The 25,459-nt window shown below is 43.6% G+C and overlaps 1 protein-coding gene across 1 annotated transcript in view; it reads right to left on the bottom strand.

Moving 5' to 3' along the window:
- Nucleotides 1-25,459, bottom strand: part of LOC143786017 (uncharacterized) — a 376,109-nt gene that overhangs the window by 240,624 nt on the left and 110,026 nt on the right. The window contains exons 17-20 of the mRNA XM_077275186.1: nucleotides 25,112-25,267; nucleotides 15,881-16,065; nucleotides 3,919-4,101; nucleotides 1,928-2,019 (exon numbers count right to left, since the gene is read on the bottom strand). Of these exons, the coding sequence (XP_077131301.1) occupies nucleotides 1,928-2,019; nucleotides 3,919-4,101; nucleotides 15,881-16,065; nucleotides 25,112-25,267 (616 nt within the window). The remainder of the gene's footprint in view (nucleotides 1-1,927; nucleotides 2,020-3,918; nucleotides 4,102-15,880; nucleotides 16,066-25,111; nucleotides 25,268-25,459) is intronic.

Below are 25,459 nucleotides of genomic sequence, written 5' to 3'. Positions count from 1 at the left end.
GTGGTTCCAGGGACCTTAATAGCTGAAAAAAAACATATTGGACTGTACGTGGTACACTAACGGAGCCTAGTTTAACTATGTGGCTACGTCTGTTCACAAAACTTCCGTATTTGGCCAGCTGACAACCCACACATGCTTCACAAGATGCCGCTTCTTCCAGAGAAATGACAGAGTAATCTCCAGGGACAGGGGCCACCAAGATCGCCTGATTGAACACTGCCAGATTTTTTTTCCTTTAGGGTCGTTTGAAAGGTTGGGTGTAGAGTAACAAGCCAAGAACATTACAGGCACTCTGAGAGAACATACAGTGAGAAATTCAGACTATGACCCCAGACCTCCTGAGGAATACATTCAACAATATGGAACGGCACGCGCAGGCATGTTGAATGCGAACATTGGACTTTTTCAACCCATGCTTTAAAACATCACTTTCTCTTGGACAAAGGTACATACAGTTAGTGTCGGACTGGGGCACCAAGTGCCCACCAGTAACACTGACTTTGGGGAGGCCCACTTTTCACCTTGTTCACAAATTTACCTATATCTCTACATAATAATAAACTGGGTAGTTTGGTTAATGAATGATGAGATGCTGCTTTTTTCTGCACAGTGAATCAGGTGCATTATGCCATGTGCTGCGGATACAGTGGGGTTGGAGCCCACCGGGGGATAGCCCTGCTACCCTATGGGCCAGTCCGAGCCTGTGTACAGTCCAAACTTCTGTACGATAGGTCATCTCTTTTAGAAGTTACAGCCATTTTACCAGGTAAAGTAGCCAATGAATTACCCTGTATAACTTTTGGGTTCCTCTGCTGAAGTCTATGTATGATGTATGCCTATAAATCTGGTACCATCACCCATATGAAGATTGAATAGATAGAGAAGGTCAGCTCACATTCAGGATGAGGATACCAATTTTACAGAGACTTGTACTGCAAGATCCAGAAGAAAGCGAGATTCCAGTAAAAGTATCCTTTAAAACACTTTTTATTATGACGTATTAAAATCCATGTAAAAAAAATCCTTCCACCACTATAAGCATACATGTTTCAGACACTTAGTCATTGCAATATATAAAGCAATGACTAAGGTCAGTGTCTGAAATGCATATATTTTTTCTGTGGTGGTGGAAGGATTAAATATGTTGCAGTAAAAAGTTTTTTTAAAGGATCTTATTGCTGGAATGTTGATTTTATCACATATATGTTCCCAGAAAATGGCCCCCAAAACTCTAGACTTCATTACTGGAATCTATGCATTCATGAAATGTATCATGAAAAACATCAAAAAGTATAAAATATCAATAAATGGGTAGGTTAGTGGTCACTTTAAAAATAAAAACAAAACAATAAAAATAAACAAAAAATATATTAAAATAACTTATTAAACCTGTATGGACTACTGCATCCCCCCAAAAATGCCTACTACATATTTTTACATGCAAATCCAGGTGAAAATAGCAAGAAAAAAGACGGAATCATCTAAATTTACTTTTTTTTTTAACAAATTAAATAAGACTTTAAAGGGGTATTCCCATCTTTACGATCATATCCCAATCTGTGGTGGGTACAATAATAATAATATTAGCAAATACCTCCAATTAGAAATGTAGTATAGTTCTTCTGATTTTCTATATGTCTTACCCCATGTGCAGGGCATTGCACTGGCTTAGGCATCCATAGTTACAGCCACTCATATAGAGACAGTTTTTAGTTAGGTGTTAGTGGTCGTAACCATGGATACCTAAGCTGTTCCAATACCCTACACATGATGTAAGTGACATGGTAAATCAGAAGAACTATACTACATTTCTAACTGGAGGCATTTGCTAATATCATTATTATTACACCTACTACATATTGGGAAAGGTTCTTGGAGATGGGACTACGCCTTTAAATATATCAGTTACAATGCGGATTCTCCTTACCTTCCTCATTCATGCAGGATTTTTTTTCAGTCTGACCTCTAGGGCTTTTGATTTTTTCCACAACATCTACTGCTGTAAGGTACAATTGGGAGCTTGAAGAGAATAATAAATAATTGCATCACTTGTACGTTCAATATAAGAGTAGATACATTATGGATCTATGTGGCAAAATACAAAAAAATCCACCTTAACAGCCAAAATAGAAAGAAAAAAAATCTATGATTAAGAATGACATAGTTCAAAATGCGGAGAGAAGTCTTAAATGAATTTCTACTTTTCATTATGTGTTAACAGTGATTTTGAATTTTTCGACTTAGGACTTGTTGATGGACATTGACTTTATTTTGTATTGGAAGTCTTCTTGCCCCTTCAACATAGAGTTATTTTCTTCTGCGACTGCTAAAAGACGAGGTTTTCTTTCTTTTGGTGGATGAGCCGAGATATTTTTTTTTCTTAGAATTGTGGCAAATATAAGACCAAACAGTGATCCTACTAATCAGTCACGTGCTCCTGATTTATTCAGGTATGTAGATGACGTATCAGTACCTGGGTACTAGTTCTAACATATAATTCTAAGACCTTTATTCTTTTTTCTAATGTCGACATCCACAGTATGTTCACCAGATCTATAAAATATATGACATCGAAGGGAATTGGTTACGTAGCAATAGTGATGATTTTGCCATGGCAGATTTTAGCTATCAGTGCCATGTGAATTTTTGCAAAAACACCTTCACCATATAAGTTTCGATAATCTAAAAAAAAGTTCCCTCTCAGAATAGTAAAAGGTTTTACTACGCCTCTCTGATCCACTTATGCTTTTTGTTAGTGTTAATATCACACCTGCCAAACCTCATAGGGCGCAGTATCGTTACCATACCTCTTCGGAACAAAGAACTGATGATTGGTGTGACTAACCTGAGTGGGACATCTTTTACTCATCATGCAGGTATGAATTCTGTATTTTCTATTAGGTTTGAGCCTCCTAAATTTATGTACAGATTGACTAAATTCATAAAGGGTATAAAATAAAGAACACTCCTGTAAACATTGGAGATTTTTGGAAGTCAAAAGCTGAGCATGTACATCACCGGCCATCATCTGAATCCTAGAAACTTGAAGTTACAATTTAGCAAGAAAACCTATAAATGTCTGACTGTAGCCTTGATTAACATATACCCACATCATTGGTTTCAATCACTCCTGTGTAGCCCATCACTTAACGACAGTGCTGACCATATGTAACCTTCTAACTGGAAAATACGTAATGGGCATGAGGAGGTTACCAGTGGTTATTGGACTTTTGGCTGGAAACTAGAAAGCAATAATGTTAACCCATTCATCAAAGTTCTTTCTTATTGTGTGTCCCCTATAAATCCTCCTCAGACCCTGAAGTCTTATAATTGAGTTATTTATGTCACACTACAGTGTACACGAGGTCTAAGGAGGCTATCTGAAGTTGTGCTGGCAGCTTAGTCCATGCAGTGCAGCAACAATTAGGACCCTCACCCACACCATATAGCACTCTGTGCTCCAAAGCACACAGAACTGTAGTACACATGAGTAACCTATAGATGTCGCTGTTGTAGTTACTGCCAAGTGATCCAGCGGTTGGCAAAACTTCTCTAAACTACTGTCCATAATAATCAAACCCAAATGCCATCTAATGCCGTAAACCAAAGGCATTGTAAAACTAATATGTGACCAGATTGATCTGATTATGTGATAATACTTATAAACCTTTAATTCCTCCAGGGGAAAGATTTTTCCCATAGTGTAAGTTAATTTTGAGAATTTGCAGCCGATGACTACATTGTATCCTCCTGTGCAAATAATGACCGTTGTATTGCGAAAAAGTGTTGTTACCATGAGCACTTCCGACACAAGACTAATCCAACGATCAATGTCTCAAAGTTATTCTGACATTACAGGAAACTTCATATGTGACGCCCAAGTACAACGTTACATGGATAAGATCCCCGAAACCTCACCTGTAATCCAGTATTTCCATGGATTCTTCATGTGTGTTCAGGAAAACCTTCAGATCTTGTCCCCTCTTCACATGAACACCCCCATCCAAGCTGGTCATACTTTTTACGCCAGTTACCCATTTCAGGCCAATTTTTCCCACTGCGCCCGTAATTCCCATATGGGCAGAGAGCTGGAGTGATGCACTGGTAGGGGAAGGCAAGACTCCGGAGTTAGATGTTACAGAAATTCACATTTGCGTTTGCACATTCTGTTTAGCGGAAAAGACAAATGGAGCAGTCAATAACGCCTCCGTGGCGTAACTAAGGGAAATGGAAGCAGGGGGATCCCGCTGATTACTATGGGATCTGTCGGGGTTCTGTAGTTTGTGTCACTTTTTAGATCAGAAGAAAAAGAGCAATGTGCAAACAATTTTCTTCTCTTTTAAATATTGACATAATAGACCCCATAATAATCAGTGCTTCCATTTTGATCAATTATGTAACAGACAGGTTTTTGACATTATTTCTGACAATCATCTGCAGCGGCGCTGGGAAGAGCCGGCCAAGGGAGGCAACGGACTAGTCTCGTATTCAGTTATGGTCCCCGGCTGGATGTTCTAAGTACAGTATATTTTCTCTGAAACGCCAGAGTGTTTTAAAGAAGAATATACCTAGTTGCAATCGTGCAGACAGGCTCTAATTCATTCTCCCCATGCTCTGGACACCATGAATCAGGTGACAGATTTGCTTTAAAAACACTTAAAAGCATACACACAAAGCCCCCATTATGGATAATGGGGTAAACCCCCCCCCCAAAAAAAAAAAGCTTTAGACCGTTACCTCTGACTTCCAGGTCAGTCAGAAGTTGGGGTCACAAGATGACGCTACGGGACCGGCGCAGATAAAAGGTGAAGATGGTGGGAGGAAGTATAATACTATGGTCAGAGACCTTGAATTAGAAGCACCACTCCAACACTGGAAAAAAAAAACGCTGGAGTGGTGCTTTACCCGTACAGGGAGTTTTGTTTGTGTGGGTGTTTTTATACAGTTTTATTTTTTATTATATACAATTGCTGTATAAATATTTTTTATTACTGTTTGGGATTTTCTTTAGCATAATAGTTGGGTTGTGTTCACCTACTGGTCTATTGTAATAGTGGTGCTCATCCTTAACTTACTTTTGCTCCTATTATATACTATGCCTTGAGAATGGCCGTTCTAATATTTCCTGCTCACACATTACAGGACTTTTCATAAAAACACAAAAAAAGGCTTCTCCCCTACAGTAATGGCATATCTACAAAATCTGCCATCGCTTCATCGTTGTGGCAATCTCAGGGACCCCCACCGATACTGAAAATGAAGGGGCTAATTAGCAATGTGGCTCCTTTACAGTTTTTTCATGCACCGCAGCGCTCCTGACCACCCAGCTGTGCAGGTACAGAAGACCCCATTCTTGAGTGGGGCTTTCCTGGGAACCCACTTGTGCGAGGAAAAGACAGTGAGGTGGATGCAGCTCTTTCATTCTCAGTATCAGTGGGGATCCCAGAGTTTGCAGCCCCGCCAATCAGGCACTTGGGATGTGCCGTCACTTAATGAGATGGCAGTAACCTTTAAAAGGGAATCCGTCAGCAGTTTTTCACTATGTAATCTGACAGCAGCATGAGGTAGGGGCTTAGACACTGATTGCAGTGATGCGTCCTTAGATTACTGGGTGCAGCAGTTATGATAGAGTCAGTTTTCTCTGCAGCAGATCTAGCAGAGCTCAGAATGCTGAGCCCTGGTAACCCCACAAACACCTCTGATTGGCAGATATCTGTGTGCATTGTATAGTGACCCAAAGTTGCTAATCAGTGCTGGTGTGTGGTTGGACCAGGAGGCACGAGGCTAGTTGTCCTGTAATGATAATCTGCTGAAAAAATGCTGATTGTATTGAACTAAAAACACAGCCCAGTAAGTGACACATCGCTGGAATCAGTGTCTCAGCCTCTACATTATGCTGACCTCAGATTACATAATTAAACCCTTCTGGCAGGTTCCCTTTAAAGGAGATGTCCGAGTGGGAGTTGTCACTCTGACTGCAGACTTATGAATCCTCACATTGTGAGCACTACATGCTGTGACTTTTCTCCAGTGCCGGCGCGGGAAGAGGGCGGTCAGGTGACCATAAGTATGCAATATGCATACTCCCAACCACATTCCAACTAGACTGTATCCTGCCTCACTCAATACACTAGTCTGAATGTGGCAGGGAGTATGCATATCACATGCTTGCAGTAACATGGCCGCCTGCTCCTTGTGCCGACAGGGGAAAATCCTCAGCGCGCATTACGTGCATAAACGACCAGTCCTACACAGTGACTGCAGACTTTTCACTTATGACCATAGAACCCCTTTAACCCCTTAAGCCCCGAGGGTGGTTTGCATGTTAATGACCGGGCCAATTTTTACAATTCTGACCACTGTCCCTTTATGAGGTTATAACTCTGGAACGCTTCAACAGATCTTAGTGATTCTGACATTGTTTTCTCGTGACATATTGTACTTCATGATAGTGGTAAAATTTCTTTGATATTACTTGCATTTATTTGTGAAAAAAAAAACGGAAAATTTTAAAAATTTCGCAATTTTCCAACTTTGAATTTTTATGCCCTTAAATCACAGAGATATGTCACGCAAAATACTTAATAAGTAACATTTCCCACATGTCTACTTTACATCAGCACAGTTTTGGAACCCAAATTTTTTTTTCTTAGGGAGTTATAAGGGTTAAAAGTTGACCAGAAATTTCTCATTTTTACAAATCCATTTTTTTTTAGGGACCACATCTCATTTGAAGTTATTTTGAGGGGTCTATATGATAGAAAATAACCAAGTGTGACACCATTCTAAAAACTATTATTAACCCTTCAGGTGTTTCACAGGAATTTTTGGAATGTTTAAATAAAAATGAACATTTAACTTTTTTTCACACAAAATTTATTTCAGCTCCATTATGTTTTATTTTACCAAGGGTAACAGGAGAAAATGGACCCCAAAAGTTGTTGTACAATTTGTCCTGAGTACGCTGATACTCCATATGTGCGGATAAACCACTGTTTGGGCGCATGGCAGAGCTCGGAAAGAAAGGAGCGCCATTTTGCTTTTCAATGCAAAATTGACTGGAATTGAGATGGGACGCCATGTTGCGTTTGGAGAGCCCCTGATGTGCGTAAACATTGAAACCCCCACAAGTGACACCATTTTGGAAAGTAGACCCCCTAAGGAACTTATCTAGATGTGTGGTGAGCACTTTGACCCACCAAGTGCTTCACAGAAGTTTATAATGCAGAGCCGTAAAAATAAAAAATCATATTTTTTCACAAAAATGATCTTTTTGCCCCCATTTTTTTATTTTCCCAAAGGTAAGAGAAGAAATTAGACCCCAAAAATTGTTGTGCAATTTGTTCTGAGTACGCTGATACCCCATATGTAGGTGTAAAGCACTGTTTGGGCGCATGGCAGAGCTCGGAAGGGAAGGAGCGCCATTTGACTTTTCAATGCAAAATTGACTGGAATTGAGATGGGACACCATGTCGCATTTGGAGAGCCCCTGATGTGCCTAAACATTTAAACCCCCCACAAGTGACACCATTTAGGAAAGTAGACCCCCTAAGGAACTTATCTAGATGTGTTTTGAGAGCTTTGAACCCCCAAGTGTTTCACAACAGTTTATAACGCAGAGCAGTGAAAAAAAAATTTTTTTTTCACAAAAATGATTTTTTAGCCCCCAGTTTTGTATTTTCACAAGGGTAACAGGATAAATTGGACACCAATAGTTGTTGTCCAATTTGTCCTGAGTACGCTGATATCCCGTATGTGGGGGGGAACTACTGTTTGGGCGCATGGCAGCGCTCGGAAGGGAAGGAGCGCCATTTGGAATGCAGACTTAGATGGATTGGTCTGCAGGCATCACGTTGCATTTGCAGAGCCCCTGATGTACCCAAACAGTAGAAACCCCCCACAAGTGACCCCATATTGGAAACTAGACCTCCCAAGGAACTTATCTAGATGTGTTGTCAGAACTTTGAACCCCCAAGTGTTTCACTACAGTTTACAACGCAGAGCCGTGAAAAAAAAAAATATTTTTTTTCCCACAAAAATGATTTTTAGCCCCCCAAATTTTTATTTTCCCAAGGATAACAAGAGAACTTGGACCCCAGAAGTTGTTGTGCAATTTGTCCCGAGTACGCTGATACCCCATATGTTGGGGCAAACCCCTGTTTGGGTGCACGGGAGAGCTTGGAAGGGAAGGAGCACTGTTTTACTTTTTCAACGCAGAATTGGCTGGAATTGAGATCAGACGCCATGTCGCGTTTGGAGAGCCCCTGATGTGCCTGAACAGTGGAAACTCCCCAATTCTACCTGAAACCCTAATCCATACACACCCCTAACCCTAATCCCAACGGTAACCCTAACCACACCCCTAACCCTGAGACACCCCTAACTCTAATCCCAACCCTAATCCCAACTGTAAATGTAATCCAAACCCTAACCCTAACTTTAGCCCCAACCCTAACCCTAACTTTAGCTCCAACCCTAGCCCCAACCCTAACCCTAGCTCTAACCCTAGCTCTAACCCTAACCCTAACCCTAGCCCTAACCCTAGCCCTAACCCTAGCCCTAGCCCTAACCCTAACCCTAGCCCTAACCCTAATGGGAAAATGGAAATAAATAAATTTTTTAATTTTATTATTTTTCCCTAACTAAGGGGGTGATGAAGGGGGGTTTGATTGGCAGCTGTCACACACTAAAAGACGCTTTTTATAGCAAAAAAGTTTTTGCGTCTCTGTTATGATCCTAGTGGTAGAGGATCTCAGAAGTTCCAGCTAAGTCCGCAAACACAAAAACCAGCTCATAGGGAGGTGGTAACTTGGCTGACCGTATATCTGATCCTAGCGCAACAACTAGAAGTAGCCAGGGAACGTACCTACGTTGATTCTAGACGTCTCGCACCAGCCGGAGAACTAACTAACCCTTTCAGAGAAAATAAGACCTCGCTTGCCTCAAGACAAAGTACCCCAAAGTTAAGATACAAGCCCCCCACAAATAATAACGGTGAGGTAAGAAGAAAAGACAAACGTAAGTATGAACTAGATTTAGCAAAGAGAGGCCCACTAATTAATAGCAGAAAATAGGAAGAGAACTTATGCGGTCAGCAAAAACCCTACAAAAATATCCACGCTGAATATCCAAGAACCCCCGCACCGACTAACGGTGTGGGGGGAGAATATCAGCCCCCTAGAGCTTCCAGCAAAAATCAGGAATCACATTGTAACAGGCTGGAACAAAATAGCAGCAATGCGAATAAACAAAAATAAGAAAGCAGGACTTAGCTTATCTTGCAAAAAGCAGGAGACCAGGAGTCAGGAGCAAACAGACATAGACTGACTACATCGATTCCAGGCACTAGACTGAGTTTCCAGGAAGTCTAAATAGGAACACCCAAGGCCTAACGAACCAGGTGGGTACCAACCTGGAGAAAGACAATCCAAGTGTCATACCGCTAGTGATCCGAAGAGGGAGCCAAGAAATACAGTTCACAACAGTACCCCCCCTTTAAGGAGGGGTCACCGAACCCTCACCAAGACCACCAGGGCGATCAGGATGAGCAGCGTGAAAGGCACGAACCAAATCGGCCGCATGGACATCAGAGGCGACCACCCAGGAATTATCCTCCTGACCATAGCCCTTCCACTTGACCAGATACTGAAGCCTCTGCCTAGAGAGATGAGAATCCAAGATCTTCTCCACCACGTACTCCAACTTGCCCTCAACCAAGACCGGAGCAGGAGGGTCAACAGCAGGAACCACAGGCACAACGTACCGCTGCAACAAAGACCTATGGAACACATTGTGAATGGCAAACGACACCGGAAGATCCAAACGAAAAGACACCGGATTAAGGACTTCCAAAATTTTATAAGGACCAATAAAGCGAGGCTTAAACTTAGGAGAGGAAACCTTCAGAGGGACATACCGAGAAGACAACCAAACCAAATCCCCAACACGAAGTCGGGGACCCACACCGCGGCGGCGGTTGGCAAAACGCTGAGCCTTCTCCTGTGACAATTTCAAGTTGTCCACCACATGATTCCAAATCCGCTGCAACCTATCCACCACGGAATCCACCTCAGGACAGTCAGAAGATTCAACATGACCCGAGGAAAAACGAGGATGAAAACCAGAGTTGCAGAAAAATGGCGAAACCAAAGTAGCGGAACTAGCCCGATTATTGAGGGCAAACTCAGCCAATGGCAAGAAGGTCACCCAATCGTCCTGATCCGCAGAAACAAAACATCTCAAATAAGCCTCCAGCGTCTGATTAGTTCGCTCAGTTTGGCCATTAGTCTGAGGATGAAAGGCAGATGAGAACGACAAATCAATGCCCATCTTAGCACAAAAAGATCGCCAGAACCTGGACACAAACTGGGATCCTCTGTCAGACACGATATTCTCAGGAATGCCATGCAAATGAACCACATTCTGAAAGAACAAAGGAACCAGATCGGAAGAGGAAGGCAACTTAGGCAAGGGCACCAAATGGACCATCTTGGAAAAGCGATCACACACCACCCAGATGACAGACATTCCTTGAGACACCGGAAGATCTGAAATGAAATCCATGGAAATGTGTGTCCATGGCCTCTTCGGGACGGGCAAGGGCAAAAGCAACCCGCTGGCATGGGAACAGCAAGGCTTAGCCCGAGCACAAATCCCACAGGACTGCACAAAAGAACGCACATCCCGCGACAAGGAAGGCCACCAAAAGGACCTAGCCACCAAATCTCTGGTACCAAAAATCCCAGGATGCCCTGCCAACACTGAGGAATGAACCTCGGAGATAACTCTGCTGGTCCATTTATCAGGAACAAACAGTCTATCAGGTGGGCAAGGGTCAGGTCTACCAGCCTGAAATCTCTGCAGCACACGTCGCAAATCAGGAGAAATGGCCGACAAGATTACTCCCTCTTTAAGAATACCAGCTGGCTCTGAGACTCCCGGAGAGTCAGGCACAAAACTCCTAGAAAGAGCATCAGCCTTCACATTCTTCGAACCAGGCAGGTATGAGACCACAAAGTCAAAACGGGAGAAAAACAGCGACCAACGAGCCTGTCTAGGATTCAAGCGCTTAGCAGACTCGAGATACATCAAATTTTTGTGATCAGTCAAGACCACCACACGATGCTTAGCTCCCTCGAGCCAATGACGCCACTCCTCAAATGCCCACTTCATGGCCAACAACTCCCGATTACCAACATCATAGTTCCGCTCCGCAGGCGAAAATTTCCTAGAAAAAAAAGCACAAGGTCTCATCACAGAGCAACCAGGGCTTTTCTGCGACAAAACAGCCCCTGCACCGATCTCAGAAGCGTCCACTTCAACCTGAAAGGGAAGTGAGACATCAGGCTGGCACAAAACAGGCGCCGAAGTAAACCGACGCTTCAGCTCCCGGAAAGCCTCCACGGCTGCCGGAGCCCAATTAGCCACATCAGAGCCTTTCTTGGTCATATCCGTCAAAGGTTTAACAACACTAGAGAAATTAGCAATAAAACGACGGTAGAAATTAGCAAAACCCAAGAACTTCTGAAGACTCTTAACAGACGTGGGTTGAGTCCAATCATGAATAGCTCGGACCTTGACTGGGTCCATCTCCACTGTAGAAGGGGAGAAAATGAAACCCAGAAAGGAAACCTTCTGCACTCCAAAGAGACACTTTGAGCCCTTCACAAACAAAGCATTATCACGCAAAACCTGAAACACCATCCTGACTTGCTTTACATGAGAATCCCAATCATCAGAAAAAAACAGAATATCATCCAGATAAACAATCATAAATTTATCTAGATACTTCCGGAAGATGTCATGCATAAAGGACTGAAACACTGAAGGAGCATTAGAGAGCCCAAAAGGCATCACCAAGTACTCAAAATGGCCTTCGGCGTATTAAACGCTGTTTTCCATTCATCTCCCTGCTTAATGCGCACAAGGTTGTACGCACCACGAAGATCTATCTTGGTGAACCACTTGGCACCCTTAATCCGAGCAAACAAGTCCGACAATAGTGGCAACGGATACTGAAATTTGACCGTGATTTTATTCAGAAGCCGATAGTCTATACAAGGTCTCAAAGACCCGTCTTTTTTGGCTACAAAAAAGAATCCCGCACCAAGAGTGGAAGAGGATGGACGAATATGTCCTTTCTCCAAAGACTCCTTTATATAAGAACACATTGCGGCATGTTCAGGTACAGATAGATTAAATAATTGTCCCTTAGGAAATTTACTACCAGGAATCAAATCTATAGCGCAGTCACAGTCCCTATGAGGAGGAAGGGCACTGGAACCGGACTCACTAAATACATCCTGATAGTCCAACAAATACTCCGGAACTTCAGAAGGAGTAGGAGAAGCAATAGACACCGACGGGGAATCGCAATGAATTCCCTGACAACCCCAACTTGACACAGACATTGCCTTCCAATCCAAGACTGGATTATGGGTTTGTAACCATGGCAGACCTAAAACGACCAAATCATGCATTTTATGCAGAACAAGAAAACGAATCACCTCCCGATGTTCAGGAGTCATGCACATGGTCACTTGTATCCAATACTGCGGTTTATTCTCCGCCAATGGCGTAGCATCAATTCCTCTAAGAGGAATAGGATTTTCTAAAGGCTCCAGGACAAAACCACAGCGCTTGGCAAACGACAAGTCCATAAGACTCAGGGCAGCACCTGAATCCACAAATGCCATAACAGGGTAGGAAGACAATGAGCAAATTAGAGTTACAGACAAAATAAACTTAGGATGCAAATTACCAATGGTGACAGGACTAACCATCTTTGTTAGGCGTTTAGAGCATGCTGAGATAACATGTGTAGAATCACCACAGTAAAAACACAACCCATTCTGACGTCTATGATTTTGTCGTTCAGTTCTAGTCTGAATTCTATCACATAACATTGAGTCAGGTGTCTGTTCAGACAACACTGCCAGAGGATTAGCAGATTTGCGCTCCCGCAAACGCTGATCTATCTGAATGGCCAGAGCCATAGAATCACTCAGACTTGTAGGAATGGTAAAACCCACCATCACATTCTTAATGGCTTCAGAAAGGCCATTTCTGAAATTTGCAGCCAGAGCACACTCATTCCATTGAGTGAGCATGGACCATTTCCGAAATTTTTGGCAATACACTTCAGCCTCATCCTGGCCCTGAGAGATAGTCAGCAACGCTTTTTCTGCCTGAATTTCAAGATTGGGCTCCTCATAAAGCAATCCGAGCGCCAGAAAAAACGCATCAATATTTGCCAATGCCGGATCTCCTGGCGCCAATGAAAAAGCCCAATCCTGAGGGTCGCCACGCAAGAAAGAGATAACAATTTTAACTTGCTGAGCTGAGTCTCCAGACGAACGAGGTCTCAAAGATAGAAACAATTTACAATTATTCCTAAAATTCCTAAATTTAAATCGATCACCAGAGAAAAGCTCAGGAATAGGTATCTTAGGCTCTGATATAGGAGTACTAGTAACAAAATCCTGAATGCCCTGCACTTGTGCAGCAAGCTGATCCACACTAGTAATCAGAGTCTGAACATTCATGTCTGCAGCAGAGCTTCAAGCCACTCAGAGGAAAAAGGGGAAGAAGAAAAAAAAAAAAAAAAACTCTGAACTTCTTTTCTTTTAATCCCGCTGCTGCAATGCATTAAATATTCACTTTATGGCCTGGAATACTGTTATGATCCTAGTGGTAGAGGATCTCAGAAGTTCCAGCTAAGTCCGCAAACACAAAAACCAGCTCATAGGGAGGTGGTAACTTGGCTGACCGTATATCTGATCCTAGCGCAACAACTAGAAGTAGCCAGGGAACGTACCTACGTTGATTCTAGACGTCTCGCACCAGCCGGAGAACTAACTAACCCTTTCAGAGAAAATAAGACCTTGCTTGCCTCAAGAGAAAGTACCCCAAAGTTAAGATACAAGCCCCCCACAAATAATAACGGTGAGGTAAGAAGAAAAGACAAACGTAAGTATGAACTAGATTTAGCAAAGAGAGGCCCACTAATTAATAGCAGAAAATAGGAAGAGAACTTATGCGGTCAGCAAAAACCCTACAAAAATATCCACGCTGAATATCCAAGAACCCCCGCACCGACTAACGGTGTGGGGGGAGAATATCAGCCCCCTAGAGCTTCCAGCAAAAATCAGGAATCACATTGTAACAGGCTGGAACAAAATAGCAGCAATGCGAATAAACAAAAATAAGAAAGCAGGACTTAGCTTATCTTGCAAAAAGCAGGAGACCAGGAGTCAGGAGCAAACAGACATAGACTGACTACATCGATTCCAGGCACTAGACTGAGTTTCCAGGAAGTCTAAATAGGAACACACAAGGCCTAACGAACCAGGTGGGTACCAACCTGGAGAAAGACAATCCAAGTGTCATACCGCTAGTGATCACAAGAGGGAGCCAAGAAATACAGTTCACAACACGTCTCCACATTTTGAGACCTATAATTTTTCCATATTTTGGTCCACAGAGTCATGTGAGGTCTTGTTTTTTGCAGGACGAGTTGACATTTTTATTGGTGACATTTTCGGACACGTGACAGTTTTTGTTCGCTTTTTATTTTGATTTTTGTGAGGCAGAAGGAACAAAAACCAGCTATTCATGAATTTCTTTTGGGGGGAGGCGTTTATACCGTTCCATGTTTGGTAAAATTGATAAAGCAGTTTTATTCTTCGGGTCAGTACGATTACAGCGATATCTCATTTATATAATTTTTTTATGTTTTGGCGCTTTTATACGATAAAAGCTATTTTATAGAAAAAATAATTATTTTGGCATCGCTTTATTCTGAGGACTATAACTTTTTTATTTTTTTGCTTATGATGCTGTATCGTGGCTCTTCTTTTGCGGGACAAGATGACGTTTTCAGCGGTACCATGGTTATTTATATCCGTCTTTTTGATCGCGTGTTATTCCACTTTTTGTTCGGCGGTATGATAATAAAGCGTTGTTTTTTGCCTCGTTTTTTTTTTTCTTACAGTGTTCACTGAAGGAGTTAACTAGTGGGACAGTTTTATAGGTTGGGTCGTTTCGGACGCGGCGATACTAAATATGTGTACTTTTATTGTTTTTTTTTATTTAGATAAAGAAATGTATTTATGGGAATAATAATTTTTTTTTTTTTCTTTATTTAGGATTTTTTTTTTTTTTTTTACACATGTGGAATTTTTTTTTTTAACTTTTTAACTTTGTCCCAGGGGGGGACATCACAGATCGCTGATCTGACAGTTTGCACAGCACTCTGTCAGATCAGCGATCTGACTTACTGCGCTGCAGGCTTACCAGCGCCTGCTCTGGACCCGGAAGTAGTCCCTGCAGGACCCAGATGCAGCCCCGCGGCCATTTTGGATCCGGGGCCTGCAGGGATAGGAGGTAAAAGACGCTCGGAGCAACGCGATCACATCACGTTGCTTCGGGGGTCTCAGGGAAGCCCGCAGGGAGCCCCCTCCCTGCGCGATGCTTCCCTATACCGCCAGAACACTGCGATCATGTTTGATCGCAGTGTGCCGGGGGTTAATGTACCAGGGGTAGTCCGTGACCGCTCCTGGCACATAGTGCCAGATGTCAGCTGCGATAGTCAGCTGACACCCTGCCGCGATCGGCCGCACTCCCCCGTGAGCGCGGCCGATCGCATATGACGTACTATCCCGTCGTTGGGAATTAAGGCCCACCCCACCTCGACGGGATAGTACGTCATATGGGATTAAGGGGTTAAGCAGACAGGTATCTATATGTTCCTTTGGGTAATATCTGAGAAAGGACCAGTAAACTAGCACTATGCATTTATATTAATGGTCTCCATACATAAGTCAGGATATTTGCATCTCCGTGGCACGGCGCATACTTTGCTTACACTGAGTTTTCTTACCTTGGCTTAATATATCCATTTATGAAAAAATTAGTTTGTTGCTTAAAGTCCATATTTCCTCGGATCTTGACGCTGGTTGAAGCTGAAGAATTGATGGCAAGCTGAACAGGAAACCCAGAAATGACTGGGAATATAACACTGTCCGCTGCCAAGGTCAGCCTTCTGTTGTACTGGACTTCTTGGCCCTGTAACAAATAAGAACCCTGAGGCTATGTGCACACGTTGCGGATTTTGCTGCGGATCCACAGCGGATTGGTAGCTGCAGATTTGGAGCAGTTTTCCATGCGGTTTACAGTACAGTAAATCGGCAGTGCACATGCTGCGGAAAATATCGCGCGGAAACGCTGCGGTTATAATCTGTAGCATGTCAATTCTTTGTGCGGATTCTGCAGCGCTTTACACCTGCTCCATAACAGGAATCTGCAAGTGTAAAACCGCAGGTGGAATCCACACAAAAATGCGGTAAATCCACTGGTAATCCGCAGGTAAAACGCAGTGCGTTTTTCCTGCGGATTTTTCAAAAATGGTGCGGAAAAATCCGCATACGAATCCGCAACGTGTGTACATAGCCTTAGAATAAAGACAATTAGATATTCTGTCATATACAGGTCTGGCAAAAATGAAGAGACCACTGCAAAATGTTCAGTTTGTCTGATTTTTCTCTTTATAGGTATATTGTTGAGTAAAATGTAAATTGTTCTTTTATTCTATAAACTACTGACAACATGTCTCCGAATTTCCAAACAATAAATTTTGTATTTTTTTCAGAAAAGGAGAAATGGTCAAAATAAAAAAACAAACAAACAGTGCTTTTAGACCTCAAATAATGCAAAGAAAACAAGTTCATAATCATTTAGAAACAGCAATGCTAATGTTTTAACTCAAAAAGAGTTCAGAAATCAATATTTGGTGGAATAACCATGATTTTTAATCACAGCTTTCATGCGTCTTGGCATGCTTTCCACCAGTCTTTCACACTGCTTCTGGGGCAAAAATGTAAGCAGTTCTTCTTTGTGTGATGGCTTGTGACCCCATTGAAAACCTCTGGAATGTAATCAAGAGGATGATGGATAGTCACAAGCCATCAAACAAAGAAGAACTGCTAGTGCAGCGCCCCAGAGTCCTGGTCGTTGCAGTACTGTGGCTCCGCCACTATGGGGAGCTATGGTGTGTCCGATGGCACTGAAGGAGTTCATCTGATCAGGTATCACAGACACCAATACATTTCACAGCCGGGCCTCCGGGGGGAGCTAAGGGTGCTATTCATTAGGCCACTCCCCACCATAGTGGGTAAACTGGGGGTCAGGCAGGAAGTTAGATCAGAAAGCTGACTGGGCTGGAACCAGGCAACACCTTGTGGCAGAGGGTTAATAATACTAAGGAGAACCAAGAGTCAAAACTAGCCAATATAAATTTTCAAAGGGTTAAATTTTATTTCAAAAAGTCATATACACGAAATTGTATCATGCGGTAAAAGAATAGCAACTATATCCTAGATACATCAAAAAAGCGATCCAGGGGACCACAGAACACAAGTGAATTCAATAAATACTGCTTCCCAAAAATGTGCGTGTCAATAAGTACTCTCACACATATGGGACCTGCTAACAGTGGCAAGTGGTGATAGAACCAAGCAGTGTACTTCTAAGAACGTTTGTCAAGTCAATTCCCCACATATCATAAGGCCATAGAAACCAACTAACTTAGTTAGATAAATTTATTTACCCATATGTGTGCAGACGTCCTGTGTGAGTCCTGGATCACAAACCCCAACGCGCGTTTCGCGTGAAAATCTCGTCGCTTCCTCAGGGGGCGTCGCCTGAGGAAGCGACGAGATTTTCACGCGAAACGCGCGTTGGGGTTTGTGATCCAGGACTCACACAGGACGTCTGCACACATATGGGTAAATAAATTTATCTAACTAAGTTAGTTGGTTTCTATGGCCTTATGATATGTGGGGAATTGACTTGACAAACGTTCTTAGAAGTACACTGCTTGGTTCTATCACCACTTGCCACTGTTAGCAGGTCCCATATGTGTGAGAGTACTTATTGACACGCACATTTTTGGGAAGCAGTATTTATTGAATTCACTTGTGTTCTGTGGTCCCCTGGATCGCTTTTTTGATGTATCTAGGATATAGTTGCTATTCTTTTACCGCATGATACAATTTCGTGTATATGACTTTTTGAAATAAAATTTAACCCTTTGAAAATTTATATTGGCTAGTTTTGACTCTTGGTTCTCCTTAGTATTATTACTCATATTAAGAGTCGCCATAGTTATGTACTATATATAACTGACGCCTTTTTGCTCTACCTTGTGGCAGAGGGTGTTGTAGGGGAAGATACAGTAGGGTCTCTGTCAGGGGTGGGATCCTGACAGAGGCTTGGCAACGAGAACGAACGTAACGGGACCGTGCCTGCTCCGGGTAGCGGCGGTGCCCAAGAAAGGATTAGAAGAGAGATAGATTGTGCTGAGTGAGAAACGGGATCACGCAAAGGAGAAATACCAGTAGGAGTCGTGCTGTAAGATCGAAGCAACATCCTACTGAGGCGCACTACCGGTGGCCGGAACGCCGAGGGAGTAGAATAACATTCAGCTTCAAGCAATACTCCAAACAGCGGCAGGACAGTCAGTCTCAGGCGGGCTGTCTAACTCAAATCACCTATGAAGTCTTGGGAGGCAATTGTGGGAGAGGGGCGTCTCTAGGGTCCCGGAAGAACTCCAGGCCTACCCGTCAAACGGGTGCCGTTCCTACCCGAACCTCAGGGAGGGACGGAGGATTAGCAGAACATCATCTAGTCGAGTTGTGAGGGAACTTAAGAAACAGACACAACAGTTGTGGGGTACTTTCCGTAAGCGCAGCAGGGAAGGACTACAACACATAGCGCTAGGGGGAAGGCACAGATTTCCTCCTGTGAAGAGAACTCTGGAAGTGTCATTGGACCGGCCGGACTTGCGCAGCCTGGTGAGCCGTATTCTGGACTGAGGACTCAGAGATCTTCAGTAAAGAGGTAAAGAGACTGCAACCTGGTGTCCTCGTTATTTACCGCGACCTGCACCCCACAACTGCACCGTTACAACACCACTTATTGTACTGGACGTCCCCCACTGACAGACAGGGCCACGGACCGGGTCTAGCCACCGTGACAACCCCAGAGCAGAGACTCAGAGGCCCGGCTCCGGGTACCCCTCGGCCCTGCGGCGGTGTAGGGGCGCTCCAACTTGGCGTCACGAACAGGATCTACTTAAGCCTGAAGAAGCAGGTCATGTGTGCCTTGGAACTGTGATTTACTGTGCTTGGACTGTACTTTATTGCAAAGACTGTGTGCTGCGCCACTTGCCGCCAAAATCCGCCGCCATTGCAGCGCTGAGGAGAGCGCAGGAAGAGAAGAGGGGCGTGGAGTGGGCGTAGGTAAGCTGGAGAGCGCGAACAACAATGGCCGCCCAGTCTAAATATTTCTGTGTCCTGAGGACGTGTCCGTCAGCAGCCGAGGTCCGCCTCCTGATCCTGTTTGGAGGGTGGAGACCATGGAGACGGGGCCGCCCACGAAAAAGACCGCGGGAAGAAGACACTGGAGAAGGAGAAAAGATGGCGACACCGAGAACACCGCGTGGGACTGACCCAATCCAGCCTGAGGCTGCACCACCCGACACAGCCCCAGATGCGTCAACGTTGCGGGGACTGACCCTCACGGAGCTACCGATGGGCCGACCCCCCTTGCCACCGTCTGAGGAGTGTGTAGCTGCAGCCGAGGCTCGCCAGATAGCGCGACGCGTGGAGGCTGATGCTCGCGTGCTTGCTCGGCTAGGTCGGCCCACAGAAGTCCACCTATCTCCGGTGTCCCCTGTTCCTTCCCACCCGGCCACGGCTGAAGGTACGCTGCAGGCCCCGGGCATGAAGATCCTGCCGGAGGCTGAGCACCTGCGGCGCTTGATGGCTGCATGGCGGAACCGACCGCAACCGGCAGCCCAGATTGATTTGACCACTGTTGCGGAGGTCTCATCGTCCCACTGGGGTGTGGTGGTCTCCTTCAACCCCCGATATGGAAGAGGGGTTATCCAGGAGATCGGGGAGCCGCTACAAGTCCATGTGGATCGGAACGAGGTCGAGCACTGCGGAGGAAGGTTTGCTCGCGACCTGGAGCCCGGTGATGCCGTAACTTACACCCGGTGGAGGAGAGCAACAGGCGAAGCTGGCTGGATGGCCCGGGGCATCCAGCGATGTGTTGCGCTCCAGGCCACCGCTGAAACCTCCGACGATGAACCTCCCGCCGAAAAGGCCAAAGAACCTGACCCGGCGGAACAGCAGAGAACACGGACCCACCATGTGCCTTGGGGGCGTGCAGGATCCTCGGTGAGAAGAGCATCACGGCGAGGGATCTTGTCGTTGCTGGGACCAGAGCCACTCCCTGGTGAGGCAGCGCGGCCCGTTGGCCTGGTGAGGCCCGGGAGGAAACCACCTGCTGCGCCAAAAGAGTAAGCATGAATGCCTTGAGAATGTACATAGTTTTAACTGTTTGTTGTTTCCTGTTTTTGCTGCTAAACCCGTTCAGGGTTAACTTTTTCTTTTTAAAGGGATCCCTTTGTTGACCCGGGATCCCTATTGTTTGTTTTTGGTTGTTTTTCTAAAGTTTTTGCACAAGTTTTTAGTTGAAAAGAACTGCTGTAATCATGAACAGTGCATGATGCGAACTTTTTGTATATAGTTAGCACCTTATTAAAGGTGCTCCCTACTGGTTTTACTTAAAGAAGAACTCTTTGTGAAGATACCACACTGGAACCTTTGCTAAGTAAGGACTGGTAGCTTGAGAAGAAATGCTACCTCATAGAGACTTGGTCCCTTCTTAAAGGGGATGTTCAATTGTTGCACTTAAACGGTGATATTGCTTTAAGATAGGTAGCAATAATGTTTGATGAAAGAAAGTGATGATAATGTGTATATGAGAAAGTTATATGTATCCAACCAGTTAATTGTGAAGAAATGATGATGTTTCTCGAAAGAAGGGGGAATGATTGGTAATGTTGATAGAAAGTGGGGATAGAAGGTAAACCCTGAGTCCTCCATAGAAAGTTAGTTTATTGTAAAGAAAGAGTTAATAATGTGTTACAGAGGACAGAAAGTGAACCCGTAGGGGTTAGAGAGTGAGTCCTCCTAGGAGCCATACGTAGATGGCTCAGTGCTTCTAAAACTGAAAGTAATGTTATGATCTGTACTGTGTATAGAAGTTGAAAAGGCAGTAGGCCCTGGCTGAACGGGGCGGTCCTGTAACAGAAAGGAGAGGCAGTAGGTCTGGTGCCGATAGGACAGGCGGTCCTGCAGATTTAAAGAAGGAGAATGAAAAAGTTAAATTACCTTATAATGTGATTATAGGAAGGTCTTTAGTGGATACGGAGTGTATGTCCTTAAAGGCAACGTTAAAGTATTGTTCAGCAATTTTTGCACTTAGTAGAATACCCGGTTGGGTAAGAAGAGTTATTTATAGCATGTTGCTATGTTATCTAACCATGTTTGTAACGTTCAAGTGTCCTTACCTCCCATAAAGGGAAGCCTGTTCAAGTATACTTATTGTTATTGCACTCAACAAAATTGTATGTCTTTTTGCTAAACTTGTATTGTTGTTTTCTTCCCAGTCCCGGAGTACTGTGTTTAACCAGGGGGGAGTGCAGCGCCCCAGAGTCCTGGTCGTTGCAGTACTGTGGCTCCGCCACTATGGGGAGCTATGGTGTGTCCGATGGCACTGAAGGAGTTCATCTGATCAGGTATCACAGACACCAATACATTTCACAGCCGGGCCTCCGGGGGGGAGCTAAGGGTGCTATTCATTAGGCCACTCCCCACCATAGTGGGTAAACTGGGGGTCAGGCAGGAAGTTAGATCAGAAAGCTGACTGGGTTGGAACCAGGCAACACCTTGTGGCAGAGGGTGTTGTAGGGGAAGATACAGTAGGGTCTCTGTCAGGGGTGGGATCCTGACAGAGGCTTGGCAACGAGAATGAACGTAACGGGACCGTGCCTGCTCCGGGTAGCGGCGGTGCCCAAGAAAGGATTAGAAGAGAGATAGATTGTGCTGAGTGAGAAACGGGATCACGCAAAGGAGAAATACCAGTAGGAGTCGTGCTGTAAGATCGAAGCAACATCCTACTGAGGCGCACTACCGGTGGCCGGAACGCCGAGGGAGTAGAATAACATTCAGCTTCAAGCAATACTCCAAACAGCGGCAGGACAGTCAGTCTCAGGCGGGCTGTCTAACTCAAATCACCTATGAAGTCTTGGGAGGCAATTGTGGGAGAGGGGCGTCTCTAGGGTCCCGGAAGAACTCCAGGCCTACCCGTCAAACGGGTGCCGTTCCTACCCGAACCTCAGGGAGGGACGGAGGATTAGCAAAACATCATCTAGTCGAGTTGTGAGGGAACTTAAGAAACAGACACAACAGTTGTGGGGTACTTTCCGTAAGCGCAGCAGGGAAGGACTACAACACATAGCGCTAGGGGGAAGGCACAGATTTCCTCCTGTGAAGAGAACTCTGGAAGTGTCATTGGACCGGCCGGACTTGCGCACCCTGGTGAGCCGTATTCTGGACTGAGGACTCAGAGATCTTCAGTAAAGAGGTAAAGAGACTGCAACCTGGTGTCCTCGTTATTTACCGCGACCTGCACCCCACAACTGCACCGTTACAACACCACTTATTGTACTGGACGTCCCCCACTGACAGACAGGGCCACGGACCGGGTCTAGCCACCGTGACAACCCCAGAGCAGAGACTCAGAGGCCCGGCTCCGGGTACCCCTCGGCCCTGCGGCGGTGTGGGGGCGCTCCACTTACATTTTTGCCCCAGAAGCAGAACAATTTACATTTTACTCAACAATATACCTATAAAGACAAAATCAGACAAACTGAACATTTTGCAGTGGTCTCTTAATTTTTGCCAGAGCTGTATATCCCTTAGTGTATTGAACACCAATGTTTGGATCACAAGTAAACATATTCTTAGAATTCTGGTGTTAATATACTGTAAAAAGATATTTGCATATTCAGTGGTGTACTGAAAGTTCTACGTAAATTTTGTGATTTTTATTTTTTCCAAAAGTCGCAAATGATGAAGCAGGTGAGAACAAATGCAAACTCTAAAACAAGGTGAACTAATAAAAAACTAAATAAATAAAAACAGGCAAACACACTTCAAAACGTGCAAATAGAAAGATGAATTTGGTGTATATAAAAATAGAGCGCAAAACAGCAAAAACTCAACAAAAAACTGATGCAAGTGCAATAATGAATCGGGCTCAATGTATTTACAAAGTGACTTTTTATGTACATTGCATCAAAATATATAAGTTGCTCAAGGGCAACTTATCCTTTAGCGGGTTTGTTCTGTTGCAGGCATGCTAAACTTTCATTTATTACTCTTAGTCCCTATAAACTGCACAATTAGAGAGAAATTTCATGAAAGTAACGGGATCTCTACTGCTGGTCTGCCCTGTACCAGACAGAAGCGTATATATGAAATATATAAAGAAATTTAGGTTGGCCACACTTTTGCAGCAGACAAGTATGATTTCATTACCTGGCTACTTCTAAAAGTGAATGTGTTTATGTTAGCTTACATTAAATGATATTGAGATGGCGGAAAAGTTTTCTATAATGAACAGGATATATGAGTCTAGAATTAGCAAATTGCAAAATGTAAGATTTAAATGGGTGGTCCGAAAATAACATTGATTTAACCCTAAATGTATTTACTGTAATAATCTAATCTCTTTCCTTAAATACTTTAATTAAAAAGCCCCTACAGTTCTCTCTCCACCCTATCTAACTGCTTTATTTTATTTTTTACCAATTTTCTGTTTGAGGACTCTTTGTTTGAGAATCCTCAGAGCATGCTGGGATACTCAAATGAGATGTCATCAGCAGGCACAAGCTGCGGTCACTGCCACAGCCTCAATCCCTACACTAAAACGAAGCCTCATCAGTGACGTTCGTTTCAGGGGCTCTGCTGAGCATGCGTTGGCTGTCAATTTCTATGAATCCTAAGAAGAGTCTTGCAACAGTGACAGTGCGCTCCCTCGCCGGCTGTGATGAGAAGTGATGGACCAGCCAGAGAGTGCACTGTCATTGTGCATTATAAGGTGATAGCCTGGTGAGAAGGAAAAGCAGAGACCATACCCATCCTTGAAAGTGATGTCAGTTTCGAGGTTGAGGCTGGTCTCTGTTCTCCCTGTTCGTTGGGTTTTCTCCTTAACATTTGATGTCTTAGCGGCTCCTTACTTCTCATCAGAGCCAGTGAGGGAGCCCATTGTCAAAAGTGCATTAAAAAGAATATTACACAGTCACAAGAATCTAATGAGCAAACATCGGAACTGGCAACCAATGCATGCTCAGGAAAGCAGGGACTAGCCCAGCCTTTGAAATGACTGTCATTGATGATGACTTGTTTCAAGGTGTGGACAGTGACATCTTGAGTATCCCAGCATGCAATGGGGATTCTCAAAGAAAGCATCATCAACCAGGAAGTTGGTGAAAAAATAAAATAAAAGTAGTTAGAGTAGAGAGGGAACAGTAGGGACTTTTTAATTAAAGTATATTAGAAAATAGATTACGGTAGATTATTACATTAAACTGAATAATGTAATTCTAAATGTCTGTTAGTTTTGGACCACCTATTTAATACAGATACTAATACAGAAAATTAAAAAACAAATTCACAATACTTAAAAAATTAAATTTAACATAAAAAAAATCTGATTTCAACAATAGGTCTTTTTCTGATTAAACATTCCCTCTAAACCAATTTCGGCGGTATCTTGCTAGAGTGTGTTTATGAGCGAGGTTAATGTTGTACCTGAGTTCCCTTTTATTGAAAACTATAAATTACATTTTAGAATATCGGATTCGTTAACAAAATTCTAGGATCACAAACTTTTATATGCAGTGATTTTTTTTTGTCCCAAAAACTTCACAGCTTTACAATATTAAAACTAACATGTGAAGGTTATTGCTTTTATTAGGTTTCGGTGACTTACACTCAGCTATTGTTGAGGCTGATTGTTGATTATATCGAATGGCCAATAAATATTCCAAACATGTGGTATTTTACAATTATTTCAGAAGTCGTAGGAAAGTACGGAAATTCAAAAAGTCAAGTCCCTGAAGAAATGCTGAAGATATTTTATCACGAGACACTTGAGATCTACTGTCACAACACAAATCTAACACTAATGATTATACCTTAAGCAGTTTTACTGCAAGTCCAGCGAGGCTCAAGGAGTATTGTTTCACCGTGTCTCTTACGCCTTCACAATCCAAGAAGATGAGCTCATTCCCAAAAATCTTCAGGCTAAGACCACATTTTAGTTCTTTCTTGTCAGTCATTCCTTCTATAAACTTCAAGAAGAAGATGGAAAATGCCATTAATTACATTTCCTTTTATTTATTTTTTTTAAACCATTGCTATCAATGCTATATTTATTTATTTTATAGCGCCATTAATTCCACAGCGATTTACAGACATCATCATCTCTGTCCTCATTGGGGCTCACAATCTAAATTCCCTATCAGTAACTCTTTAAAGTGTGG

This window comes from Ranitomeya variabilis, chromosome 7 (assembly GCF_051348905.1).
Source record: "Ranitomeya variabilis isolate aRanVar5 chromosome 7, aRanVar5.hap1, whole genome shotgun sequence".
Lineage (NCBI taxonomy): Eukaryota > Metazoa > Chordata > Amphibia > Anura > Dendrobatidae > Ranitomeya > Ranitomeya variabilis.
The sequence above is the reverse complement of the archived record's forward strand: the minus strand, read 5'-3'. Positions and strand labels throughout refer to the sequence as shown.